This window comes from Eretmochelys imbricata, chromosome 3 (assembly GCF_965152235.1).
Source record: "Eretmochelys imbricata isolate rEreImb1 chromosome 3, rEreImb1.hap1, whole genome shotgun sequence".
Classification (NCBI taxonomy): domain Eukaryota; kingdom Metazoa; phylum Chordata; order Testudines; family Cheloniidae; genus Eretmochelys; species Eretmochelys imbricata.
In genome coordinates this window covers 148,828,477-148,850,025 of record NC_135574.1, presented here as the reverse complement: position 1 = coordinate 148,850,025, position 21,549 = coordinate 148,828,477, and the positions used below count along the sequence as shown (strand labels likewise).

General features: G+C 53.4%; 1 protein-coding gene across 1 annotated transcript; it reads right to left on the bottom strand.

The window, feature by feature from the left end:
• Positions 1-7,759: 7,759 nt before the first annotated feature.
• Positions 7,760-21,323, bottom strand: TMEM151B (transmembrane protein 151B). Its single transcript, XM_077812183.1, has 2 exons — positions 21,234-21,323; positions 7,760-9,196 (listed from the first exon to the last, which is right to left on the bottom strand). The coding sequence occupies exons 1-2, from the start codon at positions 21,321-21,323 to the stop codon at positions 7,760-7,762; spliced, it is 1,527 nt and encodes a 508-aa protein (XP_077668309.1).
• Positions 21,324-21,549: the final 226 nt, after the last annotated feature.

Genomic DNA, 21,549 nt, shown 5'->3' with positions numbered 1-21,549 from the left:
TTGCATTAGCTGTTCCACGTGCTGGGAAAAGAAGGGGCCTGGCTGCTGTCCCGTTCAAGCATCGTGCTCCATGGGTAAAAGCCTGCTGTGTCCAGCATTGTGCTGAGAACAAACCCCAGTATATGGGAGACTGCAATGGTTGGGATAGGGATGGGAAAAGTTTACCCTTCCCCTCCCCCTCGCTTTGCAACCTAGCTCCAGCGTGCTCCTAACCTTCACTAAGGGATATGTTCTGATCTGGGCTGTAGGGGTGGGGCCACTCTGCTCCCCACATGTACAGGGAGAACAGCGCCAGGCACCTACAACATGGAGAGCAAAATCACTCTGCAGCGATCTGCTGAGCTGTCGGGAGAGGGAAAATCAGCCCTGAGATGAGCCTTAGCTTGCAGGATAAGAGCCCCTCCTTGCTTTGCTCCTTTCCCCTCTCCCTGCTTGGGTTTCTTCAGGGCTAGGACACAAGGAAGCAATCTTTGGACAGGAAAAGGTTGCACAGTCCAGCAAGCACATGGTCTGCATAATAAGACCTTGGAAGAAGTGGGCACTTGGGCTCTGGAGAAGAGCAGGCTGAAGAGAGACAGTACATGTCTGTTCATACAGAAAGGGATGTTCCAGAGAGAAGCAGGGTCAATTACTCTCATTAGTCAATGGAGGAGAAGTAACGGGATTAAGATACAGCAGGGAGAATTCAAGTTAGATATCAGGCAACATGCTATCATGAGATGAGCAGACGGGCAATGGAACGAGCTGCCAAAGGAATCACCATCACCGACACAGACATAGCTGAGATCAGACACTAGACTGCAGAGAGATGGATACCTGGCCAGTTCAGACAATGCTGCTAAGCCTATAGCCACATGGGGGTCCCTGGGTCCCATCCCAACCGGGAGGGGGTGAAATGCTAGTGGTGGTTACTGCCACACAGACTGGAGGATTGGTGCTTAGGGTGACCAGATGTCCCGATTTTATAGCAATGGTCCCAATATTTGGTTTTTTTTTCTTATATAGGCTCCTATTACCACCCCCCCAAACCCTCTGCCCCGATTTTTCACACTTAGAGCACCCTATTGGTGCTTTGTGCTGACAGCATAAATAACTTGTGCCCCTTGGAGAATTAAAACATCTCCCCATTCATGTGGGCCTGACTGGACACGTAGTAGGTTCCTCGTTCCTCCTGTTTAATACATGTTTAACACACATGTACTAGTCCCCTCACTCCTTCATAAACCCATGCACCAGTTCTGGATGCTGCTGTTCTCTCCCCCAAGCCCCCCGGGATAAGAATATTGGTGTAAGGGGGGTGCACTGGACTCTTAGCTGAGGCCCCAGGTGCATGGCTGGACTAAAAGGCCTGTCAGAAGCTAGGGGGCGGGCGGCAACAGCTGTGAGTCCCTGGTTCAAGCCCATCCTCTCTAGGTTTCTCATCCTCAGCCCAGGCCATCTCCTGTCTTCATCCCTGCTCCCCTCAGGCCCTTGGCTGTGCTCTGCTCCCATGCCCAGACGTGGCACATCCACTATGCTGTTAGAGTTGGTGGCCAGGTCTCCCTACATGACCATGGCTTGTCCTGCTCCAGGGAGGGAAATGTGTGGGCTGGAAGGGCTTGTCCTAGCCCCTGCTCACACTCTCAGGCCAGGCACATGCCTGGCTCCACTGTAACTCGGAACTGCGGGAGGAGGGAACCAGAGAGTGGATGGAGTTCCTCCCTCCCCCCATCCTTCTCAGTGGGGTCCAGGAAAGTCAGATGAGACACATATAGATGGGGCTGCTCTGATCCATCCCCCTCGGAACCCGGGCTGGGTGACCATTCCCGTCATGGTACTTTCTAGTGTGTACCAGTGCCTTGGCTGGCGGCTGCACTGCTCCCATCATCATCCGCTCAGCAGACTCTCAGCCAGGGCAAAGGGACGCAGGAAGGATGCAGGGGTGATGGGCAGATACCCCGGAGAGCTGGCCCTGCATGCTACCATCTGCCTTAGGGCAGCGCTTAGAAAAAAGGTAGCGTGTTGGAGAAGCTGCTGGATTTCAAAGGGATTAATTGGCCACTGGCATGTCTGATCTCAGCATTTCCTCCCCCCCAGCCCAGGGGACTCCTCCACTACCCAGTGAGAATCTCTTATCTGGTGGGGGAGGAGAATCTTAACTCAAGTGGACAGCTGGATTTATTAATGGGCTAACAGCAGGAGAGCAGGGAGGAGGCAGCTGGGCTGCAGAGCCGAGCTGGCTAGAGGCTTTGCTGGGTGCGGTCACACAGAGACACGCACACACACAGGCTGCGCCTGCCCTTTCCTCATCAGATGGAGATGCCTAGTGCTTAACCTCCCCTCTATGGCACAAGCTTTCCCCATGTATCCTAGCACCTGGCCCTCCCTGTGCGCTGCCAACACCATCAGGTAAAGGGTGGCTCAGGGCTAGCCCTAAGATTTGCAGGGGAAAGGGGAGATAGGGCTGTTAATTGCCTTCCTCTCAAAGTGGGGATCAGAGATGGGTGAGGAGTTCATGGTGGGAGATCAGACTCCAGGTGGCAGCTTTTCTCCCTGTTGCTGAAGGAGAAGTGGGGGCTGGCCTATGAGATGTCAAGTTACTATTAAAGGTGCCCCCAAATCAGCAGTGGCTTAGTGGGGCCAGTAAAAGTGCTGCTCTGTGGGAGTCCAGGGTTTGATTACTGAACCTGCCTTTTCTCTCCCTTGGGCTGGCAGGGGCTTGGGACATTGTAGAGGCAACACCTCAGTCCACAGAGGGGTAGGCGGGGTGAGAGCTTGGAGGGGCTTCAAGCAATCTTGGACAACCTTGGCTCAGGCTTTGGTGGTGGAGAATTCCAGTCAGAGGGGCCAAACTTCTCCCAGCAGCATTAGCGAGCCTAACGGTGCCACTTGGGGATGCTGTGTTTGAAACATGAACTTGGTTGTGGGGTGAGTTTGTTCAGTCCCAGGTGCTGGGGCAGTGGGTGGCTCCCATCACTCTGTAGAGAGCCTCTGGCCAAGTCAGCAGCAGCAGCATCTAGAGGAAGCCTAGTCTTGCTGGCTGGTAGGACATTCTCCCCAATGACACTTTGAGGGTGGTGTGGGTGAAAATGGAGCTATCTAAGGACCAAGATGAACCTGAACCCAGGGGAAAAAAATCTTGGTGTGAACAGGGACTGGACAAAGCTCATGGGCAGAGTGTTTGGCAGCAGAGTTTTGCTACTGGCGATAAAGGATGTGGGTAAGTAAACCTTTCTAACCTGCCCTTGCTCTGTGGGCTCCCCCGTCCCTAGGGGAACTGAAAGACTTGCCGACCCCTGTGATAAATGTATGGATCTAAGGCACCTGGCCACAGAAAGATGGCAAGTGTAGCCTAACCTAAGCCATGAGCAGCTTTAAAATGGAACAGCTGGGGAAGGACAAGAGAGCCTGAGTCCCCTCTCATGTACCCCAGTCACAGCCCATTTTAACTCCATTATTTCAGTGGGGATACTCCTCTACCAAGGCATACGGGCATATTCCATCATCTCCCATTAACGTCACTAGGAGCTATTCCATTGACGTTAACAGGAGTTGCACTGGGCCCTGAGTGAGAGGCGAATGAGGCACTGGCAGCCAAAGTCAATTGGTATAAGAGGAGCCAGTGGAGCTGTAGCCACTTCTACCAGGTCTGGGTTTGGCAGAAGCGTTGCATAGCGTGCAGACAACAACGGAAACAGAACAGCAGGATAGCCTAGGGCCTGGCTATTTATACCTACCAGTTCTTAAAGGGCCACTGCCATTTAAGCCCAAAATGTAGGTTCTGTAGTGGGAGGAGGGGAATTTGACAAGACAAAATCTGAACTGAACTATGAGGTTTAAAAAAAGTTTCAGTTAAAGTCTTTGTTTTAGTACCTCAGAACAAGTGAAACTGACTAGAAAAAGTGTGAAACTGACCAGCCTAATTTCATTGCCTAAGGACAGAGAATAAACTTCATCAGCGATGGGGGGAAAGTCAATGAGATGTTTAAAATTCTTTCAGCTCCAACAGTCTCAGGTCCTGTTAGAAACACGGGGAAAGATCTTTATCTTGGAAATGAGGGGAGAAGTTAGTGAAATATTAATTCTTATTAGAGAAATTCCCTAAAGGTAGGTCAGATTCTGGAAAGCGACCAACACAACAGCATTACTGAGGAGAGAGGCAGGGATACAGGGAGTGGTACAGGCACTGAGATCTCATCAGTGAAACAGTACAGCAGCATTACATGCAGAAATGGACCGGAGGAGGTCTGGCTGAACCAAATGTAACACATAGTTCAGTGTGTGTTACTTGTCTCCTTTCTGTAGCTGATCTGCAGAGGGATAGACATGTCCTGCTGCCAGGGACGGATTAACCTTTTGTGGGGCCGGCACCAAACATATTTGTGGGCCTCCATGAGGGAAATGGAGCATGGCGCAGGGAGGTTGGTCCTGAGAGCGAGGGGCCAGCCAAGGGCAATGGGGCATGGCATGGCAGGGGTGGCCCCCCTCCGCCCAGCCCAGTGCAGGGCACTATTTACAAACCAACAGTTGCCAGACACACAGTGGCCTGCCCGGACCTGTGTTGCCAGCGTGCCCCTTCCCCTCAGGGGTGGGACCATGCCACACCACACAGCCGTCCCCACCCCCCAACACCCCATAGGCCATAGGTGGTGGGAAGCAGAGACTGCCCAGAGCGAGAGGTGCACTGGGGTCTGGCCAGGGGCTGAGAGGAACAGGGGATGGGGCCATGGAGAGGAGAGGAGCCCTTGGCCAGCCGGCAGGCAGGCCAAGAGGAGCAAATGGTGGGCGGGGGGGAGCCAGCAGGGTCTTGGGGCACAGTGCAAGCGGAGCAGGCCAGGGCCCTTTCTGAGCATGGGCCCGGTTCCATGGCACCTCTGGTGCCATTGTAAACCTGGTACTGCCTACTGCTGCTGCCAGCTACTGGAGTTACTCCTTTAGCTCAAGCAGTGGAGGACCATGCTGCTTCTTGGGTTCAAAGCTTGCTGCTGGCTAATGGTGGGAGTTGCTCCATGCCGTTCTCTGCCATGGTGGATGATGGGAATGCAAAAGGGCTGGTGGACAGCAGGGACTGTGGGAATCACTGGCCAAGGCCAGAACTTGGCCATTCAACAGGCACAGATCAGCTAGCTGAATGGAAAAGGGGCCTTAGGAAAACCGGTGAGCCTATAATGAGTTCAAGAGGTGCGGTGATGTTCTAATGAAGAAGGCAATACAGACAGAACCAGCCCAGAGCTTGTGGGCCTAAGAGGCACTATCTCATCACCCCTTTCTCACATCCTAGCACAGATTTTGAAAGATCTCTACAAAAAATACAGTTCAGCCTTGACTACTTTTCCTTTTTCCCTCCCACCACCAAATATTTATGGGCCCGATCTTGCAAATCCTTCCTCATGCGAGTAGCCTCATTGATTCCAGTAAGGACTCCTCACATGAGTAAGGGTTTGCAGGACTGGGAGCCTGCTGAGACGCCGATCCCTCTAGGTATGTGCATGTGAAGTGGTGAAAGGCGGGCAACTGTGGTCAGTCCGTTCCAGGGTTACAAAAACGGTGGCATTCGTACCCCAGTATGATGTGCCTGTGGGACAAAGGCAACTTACTGCAGCCAGGTAATGGGCCAGCCTGGGTTTCCTTGAGCACTTTCCAAAATAATCCCCTTATTTCTAACCACCCTCTGTAGTTTAGCGTAGAAGAAATGCCTCGTGTGGCCATTGCTGCTGCTCTCTGAGGACCTGATCCTGCCACCCTGACCCATGGCAAGTAGAACCACTGACTTCAAGTGACTGTTCATGTCTATAAGGATCATTTGCAGGAGCATGAGTTTGTAGGATTGGCTATTGATGGCCTCACCCACAAGCCCAGCCTAGCAGGAGATCTCACCCACATGCACTAGTTTCAGGGAGAAGTTTAAAGAAAGTGACCCATTTAGGCCTTGATCCTGCTATTGGATTGCATAGGTGGACCCACACTGACCAATGGGGCTCTATGTTAATGTAGGGGGCCACTCACATGGATCCCATCATAGGATTGGGACCTGAAAGGTGAACTGGTGTGGTTTTTCCTGCTGCAGACACCTGAGTTAAAGGTTCTGTTGCCACCCACAGCGGGGCAGGGAGCTGCATTCATGCCACCACTGCCGGTGTTTAGCTGCTCCCAGGGAACTGGCTCCTGCCCTCAGGGCTTGGTGGGTTCTTTTACCTCTGATAAACCTGCTCGCAGACTCTGTACGGAACCTGGAAGCATGGCCTTTGTGGAGTATTATCAATGGGATTGTTTCCGTTCACCTTTCAGCCAGCCAGAGGATTCTGCCCATTGGTCTGTGCTATGAGGGAGGCACCCTAAAGAGGTTGTTGGGCAGGTTGCATACAATAGTCCCCTAAGGAGCCAGTAGAAACCCTTCAGAGAGGAGCCTGGAGCGCAGGAGCTGAGGATCATGCTGAGAGGAGCCCTCTTTGTAACCACATGGGCCAAAGGGGTTGCATTGTTTCAGATTGTTAGCAGCCCTTCCCTTCACCAGCATGGACAGCAGAAACTCTGGGCCTCTCTACATCCCCACCTCTCTCCCATCTCCAGCCTCTCTTTGCCCTCAGAACTCTGTGCCAAACCCAGCTTCCCTTCGTATTAGTTACTGGAACCTGGAGCCAGCTTGACTTCATGTAATATTTACTCTCCCCGAGACCCGCCAACCTGCTCTTCTATTATTCATAGGTAAACTGCAGTTGAACCTAACAGAACCTCCCTGGACGCCAGACTCCTTGCTTGGCTGAATTAATTATGACTAGACCTCACTCATTTCAAGACCTTGGGGTCCCCAGCTGCCCAACTCACCCCTTCTACATAGGGTGTCTTTGGCTCGCAGAAGGCACCCAGCACACAAAGGTCTCCTTGGTTTGCTTTGCAGGCTGGGCCTTCTCCTGCTAGACCTTCTGGCTTCATGCTGTGACTGCACTCTAATGCCAGGTAGGGCCTTTCCTTGGTATATTCCCTGTTGCTTCCTGCTTTCTGCAACCCCAAATGGAAAAGTACTTGGCTTTAAGCTTTACCTAGGGAATGCCGATTTTTGGCCCTGGAGTGCTGAGGCTTTCTAAGGAGCCGTCTGGCAGCGATGCCCATCCCAGCAGCTGGGGACAGTGTAACAGTCGGAGCACAGTCTCAAAAAAAGGGGGGAAAGAGTTGGCCTTGTGGTTTTAAGCATCTCCTCTAAACTGCCCTTCAGCTCTATGGGCCCGGGTGCCCCAGGATCTTTGGCGCATGAGGAGTTAATCGCTGCTCCAAAGGGAATGTGCTGCCAGACCTTGATCCTCTTGGCCCCATGCGGGACCCCTCTGCGGGAGAGTAAGTCTGCAGCGCTGCGGGAGAGGGGCAGAGGTCACGGGTGCAGCAGGGTGGTGGGTGGTAGTTGTCATTTAGCACTATTCCAGCCACCCGGGGCCTTTCGAGTCCGAGCTTGAAACTACAGCACCCAGCTCCCTCCTTCAGTCCTTTCCTTTCTACCATTTTTTGCATCTGGTCATCGGTCTGTCATTTTGTGCCATGCACAGGTGGTGCTGCTGCTCACCCATCCTGCTGCCACCCCCTCCTCCATGACATCAAAGGGGCCATGTGGCTGGGAGGAAAGGCAGCAGCTGTTGAGCCTGTCCTTGGAGACCAAGAAGCAGTGACCTCTCCATCCCACATGCTGAGTGGGGCACTGGTGCCTTGTTTTCCTGGCTATCCCCTCCCTTCCCAAGTCCCTGTGTCTGGAGACACGGTGATCAAGAGGGAGATCCTTGCTGCCCTCCGCTCACAGTGAGGTCTCCATGCAGGACCCATTCCGATGGAGGTGACGGTGATCGTGGTTGAGGCAGCCCTCATTGCGGTGCACGATAAGGACGGGGAAGTAGAGGGCATCCTGGTAAGCAGGAGGGTCCTCCTCTTCCATGGTGACCTGGCTGGAGAGGCGGGTTTGCTCGGTCGGGCAGCTCTGCTCGTTCAGGCTCCCGCTCCGGCTCTGCCAGAGACAGCTGCGCCGGGAGCCATAGAGGCGGCCAAGCGAGAAGCGGCTGCTGCTGAAGGGGATCCTGGGGCTGCCGTTACAGATGCTCAGGGCGCTGCGGGAGAAAATGGACGAGCTGCTTATAGTCCTGTGGCACCGCTCGCAGTTCTGCCGGTAGCCCCCGTACCTGCAAGCAGAGTAGCTAGTGCAGCTGGAGAGCCCCACCAAGTCCATCAGGACGGCCTCTGAGTAGCTGGGCACTAGCTGCTGGTTGGACCGGATGTGCCACTCCAGCTCAGTGCTGTCCACCGTGTTGACACGGGGCATCCTCCTGCAGAAGGAGCGCTCCTCAGCTGGTGTTACTGCCACAAAGTCAAACCCAAAGAGCTTCTCCACGTGGTAATGGACGTAGGAGGTGCGGTACTCATTCAGCACCCGCAGAGGCCAGGACAGGCTCAGCAGGGCAGCCACCCAGAAGACGTAGTGGGACACATACCAGGGCAGGTTGTCTGGGTCTGAAAAGGCCACCATGTATTCCTTAAAGTCCACGTTCTTGAGGTGCATCCCCTCCCTGGCCTCCATGTAGTCGTCCAGCCCCTCGTTCTCGGTGAAGAAGCGGGCGCGCTGGGTCAGGTAGGAGTTCTCGGACTCAACGTTGGCAAAGCTGAAGCATTTGGTGAAGCGGAGCCGAGTGGCTGGGTAGCTCTCCAGGTCCATCAGGTCCTTGGAAATGTCCTTGACCCCACAGTTGGAGTAGTCAAACTCGGCCTCCGCCACGTGGGTGTTGACCCTCTCGTGATACACCTGGGTGGTGGTGTAAGCGTCCCCATTGCGGTAGCGGGTGACCTGCCGAGTCCTCCGGACATAGTGGTAACTGATGGCTTTCCACCAGATGCATGGGGTGGCCTGTTGCATTCGCTGCACCCGCTCGTGCACGCTGTCTACGTCCACCTTGTACTGCAGCTCGTTGCGGACATAGCAGTGCCAGCACTCCACCAGGTAGACCACGTAGAGCATCACCAGGAAGGCCAGGGGGATGTAAACGTAGCCATTGGAGCAGGGGCTATCGTGATACATCATGGACTTGCCCTTGTAGGCGCTGTCAAAGGTCAGCCGGGTGACCTTGGTCACATGGCACCAGGTCATAGCTCCCATGCAGCCGTACATGAGGAGGGAGAGCAGCAGGCATTTCCAGTGGGATTCTCTGCAGAGGGACTTACTGAGGGACTGCTTCACCGGTCGCTGCTGCTCCAGGTGCCCAGGAGAACCGGGGAAGAGGGGGAGAGAGAACAGGGGGAGAAGTTAATAGCCTGCAGCAGAAAGGGGAAAGCCAGCCCGCTGAACAGAGCGTTGAGTCGCTCCTGCAATTAACTGGCTAAAGAATTAATTCCAGATTGCTGTCCTCAGAGAGGCAACAGATCCCATTCAGAGGTTACTCCTCAGGGATAATCCTCTCAGCTGGCTGGCGAGACGGGCCAGAGGTCTGTGCTTCGTCTCGGGATGATGCTGTGTGTGACTGATGCCCAATTCCCATATTGGGCAGCCTCTGGCTACCGCACTGGGAGTCGGTGCCCACTTCCTGCCATTCCAGGGTTGCCACATGCCCTCCTCTCCCAGTAAATGTGAACAGACGATGCTGTCCCTGCCTGGAAGATATGGACATATGACCCCCCACCCTCCAGACTGACTGTGGTCTCGCTGCTCCATTCATGAACTAGCATCAAAGCACAGAGAAGTCAGGATCCCTCCCTCTCCCCTGTCACTTGAAGCCAATGCCATGTCTTCCAGCACACCTAGGGAAGGGCAATCCCACCTCTGATTGGGAACGGTAATTGCCCAGCTTGCCTGCAAGCCTCTGCCATGATTCACTGTTGCTGTAGGCTCCAGCCCCAGGCTAAGTGGCTGCCTCCCCTACTCCTCGCTGCCTGCCATGAGTATAAATCAGCGAGGTGCTCCCCTGAGCAGCAATTCCACTCCCAGGGCAGCTGTCTGCATGTATGGCAGTCCAGCTGTTAACCTGCCAGCCGCAGGAAAGGCCCTTCTCTGGGAGAGCTACAACAGGTTGTAAATCCCCCTATGGCTGTTCCTCCAACAATGCCTGACACAAATAGCACTGCAAGCGGAACAGTGCTCTAGAGCAATGCTACTCAAAGTGGTGGTCCGCGGACCGAGCCATTGGCTGCTGGTCTGCGTGCACATTGGGGAAAAAAATTGCCGGTCCCTCACAACAGATAGCTTGAGAAGCGCTGCTCTAGAGTGCAAGTTTCCAACCCTCTCATACTGCGACAATGACCTTTACTGTGCAAGCTCCCCTGCACTATGGCAGTGACCTCACATGTGCAAGTTCCCCAACACCCCTGGAACTGCAAGAGTAACCTCTAATGTGCAAGTTTCCCCCCATCACTGCAACAGTGGCCTTTAGCATGCAACTCCCCTACCCTCCCTCAAGCACCGTGGAATTTAGCTATGCCCCTGGGGTGAAAACCTTTCTCGAGAAAATTGCTCGGGGACCTTTACCGAACAGGCGCGGGCAGGATACCATTTTTACGCCCCATCTAAAACACAGCGCCTCATAACGCCATGCTACTAGGAGTTTGGTAACAACTCAGGAAGAGCACCTCCCCATGAAGAACCTACACCACTTCCTGGAAGACGTCCCATTCAAGCACTGGTCCAGCCTCACCCTACTTAGAGGGGTTGCTCCTAGGGCAAGTTATTGCGCAGCAAGTTGGGGCGTGAATCTATGCACATCAAATAACACAGCAGTGTCCAGGAAGACAAGTGGAGGCAGAATGTGGGACCCCAGCTGTGAGCTGCTAGCAAAGCAGTCATTAAGCGGTGTTGGGATCCTAGATTTGCTCTTCTCCTCTAGCTTATGCAAGCGGAGACGCTTTGATGCATTGTCCGTTATTATTACAACATGTGAATGTCTTTAGTTCTCTTCCTCTTCTCCATGTTTTAGACCACAAAGGAGTGAACATTTAAAACTTATACCAACATAGCAATATCGGTCAGGGGTGTGAAAAAACCACACCCCCTAGTGATGTAGCTATGCTGACAGAAACCCCAGTGTAGATGCAGGTATGCTGCCAGAAAGTGCTTTGGTCAGCATAAAGAAAGGGCGTACTTGTGGCACCTTAGAGACTAACACTACAAGTCCTCCTTTTCTTTTCGTGAATACAGACTAACACGGCTGCTACTCTGAAAATTGGTCAGCATAGACAATGTCGTTCAGGGAGGTGGTATTCCTACACTATGCCAGCAGAAAAACTTCTGATGGCATCTGTTGTGTCTACGCTATGGGGCTATGCTGGTATAGGCTCTGTAATGTAAACATAGCCTCAGGTTTTATACCCAAAGCACAATTAAACCTCTGGAACTCATTGCTACAAGACATAACAATTCAAGTCAAGAGCTTAGCAGAATGAGACATTTATGTGAATAATGAAAACATCCAGGGTTACATTAGAGAGGAGACAAAAATAGAAGGGATAGAAACTGTTCTGTTTTAGGGCATGCATCAGCTTCTAACTGATAGGGATAGGAGGATACTTCACCTGGGGACAGGTAATTTCATAACAGTCCACTGCAGAGTTTCTTGCACCTTCCTATGAAACAGCCTTTGTTAGCCACTGTCACAGACAGGTTACTGGGCTAGGTTGACCACTGGCCTGAACTTGTGCAGCAATTCTATGTTATTGTTTTTCCGTGATAGGGAAGCTGAGCTCCCTGCAGTTGACAGTGTTTGTAAATAGCTCTATATTTGGATGAGCCCCTAACAGACATGACCCCGAATGATCTTCAGGGATGATCCCACTACACTTTTTCTAAGAATCACGGTTTGCCCTAGTGCCCTTGGCCAAAAATATTCCCTTTCTCTTCTTGTTGTCTCCCTCTCAACATCTCCAATGGTGCCCTAGTCCCTGTACTTTGAGGACTGGATGATATGTGGCCCTGTAAGTGTACAATAGTGTTCTTATTCACTTCCCCTCCTATAAAATATAGTGTTGGTTGAGTATGGCTGTGGCATCCCACCCCAGAGGTGGCTGCATTTCAGCAGAAAGGGGAGCAGTCCCTTCATATGCCCAATCCACGATGTGCTTTGGCATGAGGAATGTGATAGGACTCTAAAACATTATTTACAGCAACACAGTCAAAATAATAATCCCCTATTTGTTTCAATTCCTTCCCTGCATTGCTGACAGCACCTGAGGCTATTGAAATGGACAGAAACTTTAACACCTCATTGATTTGGCTGCACTGATGCTGTCTGGTCACTATGTATGCTTCTCTTCGCTAGTTTCATTTCCTGGTTCTTCTGTATTAACATGAGGCAAGCAGCTGCGTCTAGATAAACCTTCTCCATTAGTATTATTATTTCTTTGTATTACCATAGGACCCAGGAGCCCGAGTCATGGACCAGAACACCATTGTGCTAGGCACTGTACAAACACAGAACAAAATGATGGTCCCTGCCCCAACGAGCTGACCATCTATGTATCAGACAAGAGACAGAAGATGGATACAGACAGATAGATGCGGGAGTACAAGGAAATCATGAGACAGTATTGGTCCACATGATGGACAGTGGTATCCGTGTACTCACCCACTGATGCTGCTGTTATTTGTTTGGGTCTCTGATGAGCTTTATCTAGAATCAGCCATTTGCATTTAAATTCTTTTGTGACTCCTGTCAGGAGGCTTACAAGCCCCACACCGACCTGGAAAGGGTTAACGGCCTACTGGGAGCTCACTCAGCTCCCCCCGCTGTTCCTGTAGTGGATATCAGGCCTGAAGGAAGGGGCTAAAAAGAGCGCTGGCTCAGTTAGGGGCTGCCTGGGTAGGAAATCAGACCAACAGCTCTCACTTGGGGAAAGAAAAGTAGTGGGAGTGAGGCACTGAATGAGACTACTGCTTGTCAGAGCTTCCCTGCAGGGAAGGGAGATCCTGATGCGGGACTATTTGGATATACCTGGGGACACACTGATGGTTCTTAAGCCAGGTCATGGCAGGGGGTGCCTCACCTGAAGCGACATGGATTGTGGGATGAACAAATAACACTGTAGGAGCTCAGAACTAGACCCAGCTGGGACAAAGACACCTTTATCTGGTGTTTGTTCTGGACTGTAACTTTGGATTCTGCTACCCCAGAAGGGGGATGGACTTTCGTGGTGACCTGGCCAGAGGGCTGAGCTATGTAAGCCACCAGAGCCGGCTGGAAATTCTGTTGGGGAAACTGAGGCTGGGTGGATGCAGTGCCATGCTGTGCCATGAGGAGGTGCACAGGGGATGGTGCACAGGTAATGACCATCTCCCACCATTTACCAAACCTGCAAAGTTGGCCCAGGGCCGTCGTTGCTCTTAAACTGTGATCTGCCCATGTGCACCTAGCTAAGCTCACTGTATGTAGAACTTGTGGGTCCAGCCTCACCGACTGGAACCTGTGCCTGTGCTTCTTACCCTGGGGTGCTTCCCCTGTCCTGGTGCACAGTGAATGAATGTACTGTCAGCAGTGTGCATGCAAACTCAATGGGCACAGCCACTGCCCTGCTGTTTCAATAACAACAACCTTCTGGCCCCTTCCATCCAAGGATCCCAAAATGCTTTACAGACACTAATGAATTCAGTCTCATAACCCCCTCACCCTCCCAGGAACTGGGTCAGTACCAGTGTCACCCTGGAGAGAGTGGAAACTGAGGCACATAATAGGGAGGGAACTGAATCAGGGTCACACAATGAATCATTTGCAGTGCTGGCAACAGAATCTAGAAATCCAGTGCTTTAACCACAACCCCTTTCCCCCAAGCTGGGGCTAGAACGTGAGTCCCAACCTGGTCTCCAAAACGCTGATCCTTCCTCCTAAAACTTGCCAAAATGTGACCCTGCAAACCAAGTTCTGCTCCTGCTGCCGCCAATGGGAGTTTTGCCTCTGAGTGGCGTGGGACCTGGATTTGGCTCAGAACATAGATTTCTTCACTCTGCTGCAGTGAGATTCCCACCCTAGCAGTGTGCCTTTAATGAGCGGAACACAGAGCGCTGCCTGTAGAACATCAAAGAGAAATGCAGCCTGGATGCATGCAGTGAGCTGGATAAAACCCTTCACATTGCCATCGAGAACCTGTGTTTCTCTTGCTCCTGGAGTACAAAGAACGCCAGTTACTCCCCGGGTGCGCAGGGAGGGGCCGGCTGGGTTCTAGAGCCTGGGGATGGGTCTCTTGGGCAGAACTAGTTTCCAGGCAACAGCCTGAGCACAAAAAGCTGGGGGCTGGCTCTGTGTGTGATGGAGCTGGGAGCTTCAGCTCTGACAGAAGCAAGTCCCAGCCCTTCTCTGAATCACGACACAGAATCGCATCAGTGTTCCATCTGCAGGGCTCAGGAGGCAGGGAGTGAAAGAATGACACAAAAAGAGAGAGGAAGAAGAATGGGAAAGAAGGAAGGGAACACTAGTGGGAGGTCCTGTTCACAGCTCTGCTGAATCCTCTCTGCTCCTCAGCCCTGTAGTGCAGCCACAACAGCTCCCTGGCTTTCTCTTCTGCCCCCACCCCCATGCCCGTTTTCCCAGCTCAGCCCTGCCCAGCATTACAAGATCTCCCAGATTCCCCCTATGCTCTGCTCCCTAGCTCAGCCTGCCCTGTAGAATTGTAGGAGTTCCCTTTGTCCTCTATTCCCTGGCAGCCCTGCAGCATCCCAGGAACTCCAGGGCCCTCTGCTTCCCTCTTCCAGCTCCCCAGTAGAGCAGTTCCATTGGAGCCTCGCAGCCCGGGAGGTTTCACAGTGCAGAAGGGGGCCACCCAAGAGGTGTTCCCCAGCTCCCCGCTTACAGATTATGGGGCACAGCCTGACCCAGAAGTCCTGAGTCTGCTTTATGATGTAGCAGGACAGCTCCTGTAATGCGGAAGGGCATCAGAGCACAGAGAGCCCTGGAGCAGGGTGACCCTCGGCCTCTGGCAGATCCTTAAGGTCCATGCTAATCTCAAGGTTTGTGTGGGGTTCAATGGGAAATGATGAGCACATTTGTAGAAATCAGGCCTTGTCTGCAGGTAACTCACAAACAGAGAAAAGGAATCAACCAGATAATTCAATGTGCTGTATTGGCAGATTGGGGTGGGGGAGTCAATCCTGGAGAAAGATGGGCCCCAGGCCATGTGGGGCTTTGGGGATAGTGAGCAGCACCTTGAATTTCACCTGGTGGCCAGTGCAGGGTGTGACATGCTCTCAGTGGTCTGCCCTGCTCAGGAGGCAGACACCACTTGCTGAAGCTTCCAGGTAGCTCTGTGGCAAGTCCAAGGCAAAGCCCTTTGCAGTTACCTATCCAGGGCATCAGAAGCACTGCAGGCAAAGCCTTTATCCCAGGAGCTGGGTTCAGAAGAGCTCTAGTCCACGCATCAGCCTACTCCTGGGACTACACAGCATTTAAATACTGCAGTGCTTTACAGGGTCACAGTAACCCTGCTACAAATTGTACACACACACACACTCTCCTCACACTGCAAATTTACTCTCGGTGAAAGACCAACAACTCCAAAGCTATCACCCCAGAGGAAATTCTGCTAGAGCTGCCCGCAGGGGCTACCAAGGAAGTGGGGCCCTTCCTCTGGGCCCCTGGCTTTAAGGGAGAGAACCGGCGATATGGAAAAGTCCAGAACACCAAAGAAGCCGGCACAGGGGAAATCCTTTTACTGCCAGAACAGCTTCTCTCTCAGGACTGGAGACTGCACAATGAGTGCAGCCGCGATCTGCCCACTGCAGCCCAATGAAATGAGGCGAGAAGTTTGCCCTACTTCATTGTAAACAGGGTTTCCCTCTAGCTGAGTTCACTGTAAGCATCCTCCACTGGCTGCACTACTTAACATCCCGGTGTGCTTAGCAACTCTGTTCTTACACCTGCACCTTCTTCTACTACTAACAGACAGGAGCCAGGCTTCCTGGCTTCCATCCCTGGCTCGGACACTGGCTCACTGCATGATCGTGATCGAGACCCTTCACCTCGCTGTGCCTCAGTTTCCCACTCTATATGGGAATAATGATCCTGAACCCAGTGGGCTGTGGAGGCTGAGTTCACAGATATGTGTGAAGTGCTTTGAGATGCTCAGATGGGAAGGGCAAAGGGTGACATTACTATTTTCACCTCCCATGCCCTGACACAACAATAGCTACTTCACCCAGGTTCTGCCTCTGACATCATCACCGAGATTAAAGACGCTGAAATCCAACGCAAACGGTCAATGCTGCTACTGATGCCTGAGGCAGAACAGACCCTGTCTTCCTCTCCTCCACTTGCACAGGCTGCTGCAGGAGCTGACAGAAGCAGAACGTATACCTGGCAGTGAAGTGACTGAAAGAAACATGGAGAGCAGGAGGTGGAGGAACAAAATGACACTGTTAGTCATCGTTTGGACTAAACTCTTTGAAAGGTTCCCTGACCTTGCGATCTGGGGAATCCCCTTCTCCAGCATATGGAGCCCTGCAGAATGGGCTGTATGGGACAACCCAGCTCCCAGGAGTCCAGCTGGATGGCCTAACCAGCCCTTTTCCATTCCTAGCTTCACTGCTGCTCCAACTTTGAATACAGAGCCAATTGAGAACCCCTTTGAGCTCTGTAGATGACTTGTTGCTCTGATCAGAACTCTTTCCAAACAGCCCATGTCTATGATCCGTCTACTTAACAAGCGACCAAACTGTTCCCTGCCACCTGGGCTCCTGCACTTTCCCCTAAATGGACCCAACCCATGCCCAACTCTGCACCAACAGTTCTTCCCTGCTGCTGCCCTCCTCCACACACATCGCCCTCCCCCCACCAATGTGATGGCTACATTAGGAGAAACAGATCAACTGCAAGGGAGCTAGGAAAAGGATTTCCCACCTGTCCTCCATCTCACCAGCAAAGAACATCCTCGGTCTCTGGACATGCATCTGCCCCCCAGTCCATCTCCATGACCTTATACCACTCAGCTTTCCAGTGTCATCCAAGTATGGACTGGCCAGGGGCTTGAGGGGGTTATGTGTCCCAGAGACAGAGCTCCAAAATGCTGAAGTCATGAGCCCCAAGGCACCAGTGTGGGGTTCAGGTGGCTCCTGCATGGAGCAAAGGGGCAGTGCATTGCAGGTTAATCTGCTGGGAGTCATTAGCAGCAGTTTCCATGGCTCTGCCTTGCAGATTTACTGACATCAGATAAGAGAATAATAAGCCTTGTGCCTTCCCTGCAGCAGCAAATCCCCAGAACAAGACTTGGAGGGGCCACATTCTGCCCAGGGTCACACCTGGGAAACCCCACTGACTTCAATGGGCTGGCCCCTGGGTTGGCTGTCCCTTGTCTGACTCAGTGTGGGTGTCAGCCCACATCTGAGCAAACCCTGCAGCTGTGCCCCACATCCCTACACCCTCACTGTGGTGCTTCCCAGAGGAAACATATGGCTCACCCAGGGCTGGCAGTGCTGCCAATTGCAGAGGGACGGGGAAGGCTGTGCATCCCGGACAGAGGGAGACCTGCAGGGAACCTGCTCAAGCAGTGATACCACGGCTTCCAGATTACACAGGGATGTGGGGAGGGTTTGTTCTACCCACAGAAGTTACTTGAGAATGGGTGCAGGTACCCATAGTTTATTCCCAGGCTTCAGTGCTTGCTGGGGTTGAGGACAGGCTGGAATTGCCACAAATGGATGTCTGAGAGAATCCAATCTGACTTATACCTCATCAGCGTGGATAGGATGGCACTGGGTTCTGCAGAACCAGGCCGCAGTCTGAGAGCTTGGGTGTTAGTGTGATAGGGAGAGGGGCCAAAGTCATCCCTGGTTGGACTGCATGGCTAAGTGGTACTGGTTCAGCCCAATTTGCATATGGCAGACAGGAATTTTTTTGATTCCCTCCAGCCCTCAGGTAGCCTTGGGGTTACACAGAGCAGTGGCCTAAATTGTACCAGGTTTCGGGGAAATCGGTGCCCTTGTATGGGATGTGACCATGCAACGCACAATGAAGGAGGGCAGAACAACTGTAGTTCCCCTCACTTTCATCTCCATGTTGCCCAGTATCCTGTCATTCTCTCCAGTGTCCCCAACAGGCTCTGCCCATGGGTCACCTACAGCTGGGAGCTGGGCATGTTCCTCAGGGGCTCGGTCTTTGTCAACAGTGAATGCAGCAGCATGTCCTGCCAATCTCAGTGCAAGAATGTTCCATCCCCAGCAGGACCTGAGGCCTCGGACAGGCTCTGTATGGAGGCAGCAATGCTTCCACCTAACCTTTGTGGTGACTGGGCATTTGAGGGGATATGTTGCTTTTCCAGGTCTGGCCTGATGGGTAGGGATCAAAAGTCACCACAGTGTGATGGCTGTCTGGTACCTATGTGAAATGAACACATGGTATCTCTACCTGGTTCCCAGAGGACAGCTTTCTACATTATGAAAAACGCCAGCATGGCTGTGTAATCCACACTAAGAGAGTAAGGGGCTTTGTCCTTCTCTAATGGAGGTTCCATATAAGGAGATAAGAGCCTACTATAGCTGCTGACTAAGGGAAATACTCCTTTAGCTCAAGCAGTGGAGTAGCTCATGCGTTTAGCACTATTGGTCCCAGACTCAAACACTCCTGTCAGCCCGAACTGGATTATATTATACTGACATCCTTGTTGGCAGCCTCAGCAGACAGATCAAAGGCTAGACTATCTTCTCACAGTCCCCAAGGCAGGGGACGGCATGTGTGAGGGATGCTAACCCTGGCATGGCTCATGTTAGACTTGCTCTACACATAAAGGCTGTCATTCTCCAGGGCTCTCATTCCAGCACCATTCACCAGTCCCTATGGTTACATGAAAACAACACTGTTGGTTTAAAAACACACACGCACACACAACTCAGTTCCTTTAGAGGCAGCATCACAGTCAGCTTCCCTCTGGGGACCTGGCTGTTCAGGTTTAAAGAGGTGAGGGATCTTGTCCCAACCCAGGGTAAGCATCTCCCTACAATACAAAATCACCCCACAGTTGGCTCTAATTCTCAGTATCTGCTCAACAGAAGCCCTGGACTTGGGAGACTAATGGTCATGGAATGGGAGTGGGGCAAGGTGGTCAGGAGGAGTGTGGGTCAGCAGGACAGCTGTGTGCAGGGAACCCAGGGCTGGAATAGCAGGAGGGGTGCAAGTCAGGAGTGAAGGGCAGCAGCAGAGCTGTGTGTGCAGCACTTGCATAGCTTCCCTGTCCTTCCCTCTTTTTCCTGCTCCAGATGGTGCTCGAATCTCCCACGAAAGCATTCACAATTAAACACGTTTTTAGAAAAGTGTGTGCGTGTGTGCCTCCCAAGTAAATGGAGGGCAGAGAATACTGGGATTATGCAGGAGCCAACAACTGTCACCCCACCCTCCCAGCAGCACCCCTACTCAGCTTGTGGCTGTTAAGAACAGCTGGAGTCACTCTCTCCCACAGTATTGACTAACTGCATTTCTGGCTGTGTGTATTCCAAGAACAGATAGCTCAGGCAAGGACCAACCCCACAGCTAGAAGACCAGAGTATTTAATTCCCAGACAGATGCTCACAATATGGCACTGCCCCACAGATCACTGGTGGGTCATCTTGGTCAGCATCCCTTCATTTCCTGGGGACTCTAATAAGTGAACATGCTTCTCTCTGGTAAACAAAAGGATTCCCCAGCATCCCCCGTGCCTCTGGCTGCCTGCAGCACATACATATAGCTCCTTGCTGTTCCGTCTCTGATGCTTGGGCTCTGCAAGAAGGCCCATCCAGATGACTACAGCGCAGCAGCATTCCTGGGGCCAGGGGGCACATGGCTCCTAGCCTGCCCTAGTCTGCACTTCATGCCTCCCCAGCATTTAATCTCCGCCCCCGCCCCCCGCTGCCGCAAAAGCCCACGAAGAGCAGCTGCATCTCCCTTGCATCCCAAATCCATGATGCGCCCCATGGAGCAGCAGCTGGGGAATCCCTCTAGCTTCCCCGCATCTGCAACCCCCCTTCCCCAGGGCCAGTCCAACTTCCTTTAGGGGGAATCATGCACTTATATGCTGGCCCCCGGCACGCTGCCAAGAGGGTTTCCCATGTTCTTACTGGGCACCACAACTTCCTTCTAATGCGATAAGCCAACACCTTTCAGGTCAATGCCCAGTGCTTTCCCCTTGGCAGGAACAACAAGCTGGTGCTTTCATCTGTTCCTTCTGCCTCCCAAAACATTCAACCCTTCCATGCTAACCCATGCATGTCCCCCCGCATTCAGATCTCCTGCCTCCCCTCAGAGCTTTTCAGTCCCTGTGTTTGTTTGTTTTTTCCACTTCAGAGCAGTACAGGCTCACCTACCATGGTGATACGCACAGAATGAAACAAGAGTGAGAATGGAGAGAGGGATGTTTAGATTGTAGGTAGGGAAAGAGCTAGATCGTTCCTATGGATGGTGATTACCTAGATAGATCTTCTCGCACCCACAGGCTGGCTAAACCTGCCCTGTCAGGTGTGAGGTAACTGGGTTAAGGGGGACCAGCGGCCAGACAAGGGCTTCCCCTAGCTGTGGCAAGTCCGCACTGCTACCCACCGGACTCTGGCACAGTCCCTTACAGAGACCCCCTCAGCCTAAATTTGCAGCTGCTATAAGAAGCAGGACTCCATTACCTACAGTTTACTTGCACATGCTTACGCCAATAGAAAATTTGCTCCATGCCGTCGGCCAGTCTTAACTATCTCCTACCCACTGAACCATACAAGTTAGATCAAGGGAAGCCCCGTTAGGTCTCCTCCTGTCCATCCCCAGGGAACCAGAGCAGGAGGGATCCCTATAGGTCTATTTTCTACTGCCTTGTGCCAGGCCCTGGGGCTCCAGCCCTTTGTGGAGGGAGGATTCCCCAGCATCGTCCATCCAGCCTACGTTTCCCTTTGTTCAATTTCATCCCGTCCTTCCTAGTTCTCAGCCATCGCCCCCACCCGGGGGGTCTGCACCCCGCAACGCTCGCAGCTGGTCCCCGTCCCCCAGCGCCCATAAGAGCTTCTCCTCCCCCGGCCAGCGGGAATCCCCCGGCCCGGGCCCGAGTGAGCCAGGATCCGGAAAGGGGCTGCACTGCGGGGTGCCCTTCTCTGCTCCCCTCGGGGCGCCCGAGCCCAGCCCGGCCCCTGGCGCGAGCGGAAGCTGCCGTACCTGGATGCAAAGCCCCGGCCCGGTCAGAGCCGGGGCGGGACCCCGCGGAGCGGAGCCTCAAGCGCTGCCCCGCCCGTGCCATGCAAAGCCGCTCGCATGCAGCCGGTGAGCCCCAAGCCGCCGCCCGGCGGGGCGGGCACCTCGCTCTGTCCTCACCTCCTCTCGGGCCCCCTCCGCCTCCTCCGGAGGCGCCGAGGTGCTGCTGCCTCTCTCGCCGGCCGCGGCCGCCGAGGCTGGGGGGGACATGGTGGCGGGGCGGCGGGCGGCCCCCCGGCGCGGTGCCTCCCAGCTGGCCAGCGCTGGCGCCCGGCAGGCGCATTATCCCGCCACCAGCCAGGCGCTCGCCGAGCGGCGGGGCGCCGGGGGACGCCGGGGAGCCGCCGCCGCCGCCGCGCCCGGCATGGCCCCAAAGCCCCGCGGCGCTGGGCGGGCGGCCGGCAGCTCGCAGCCCAGCCGCCCCACCATGGACAGC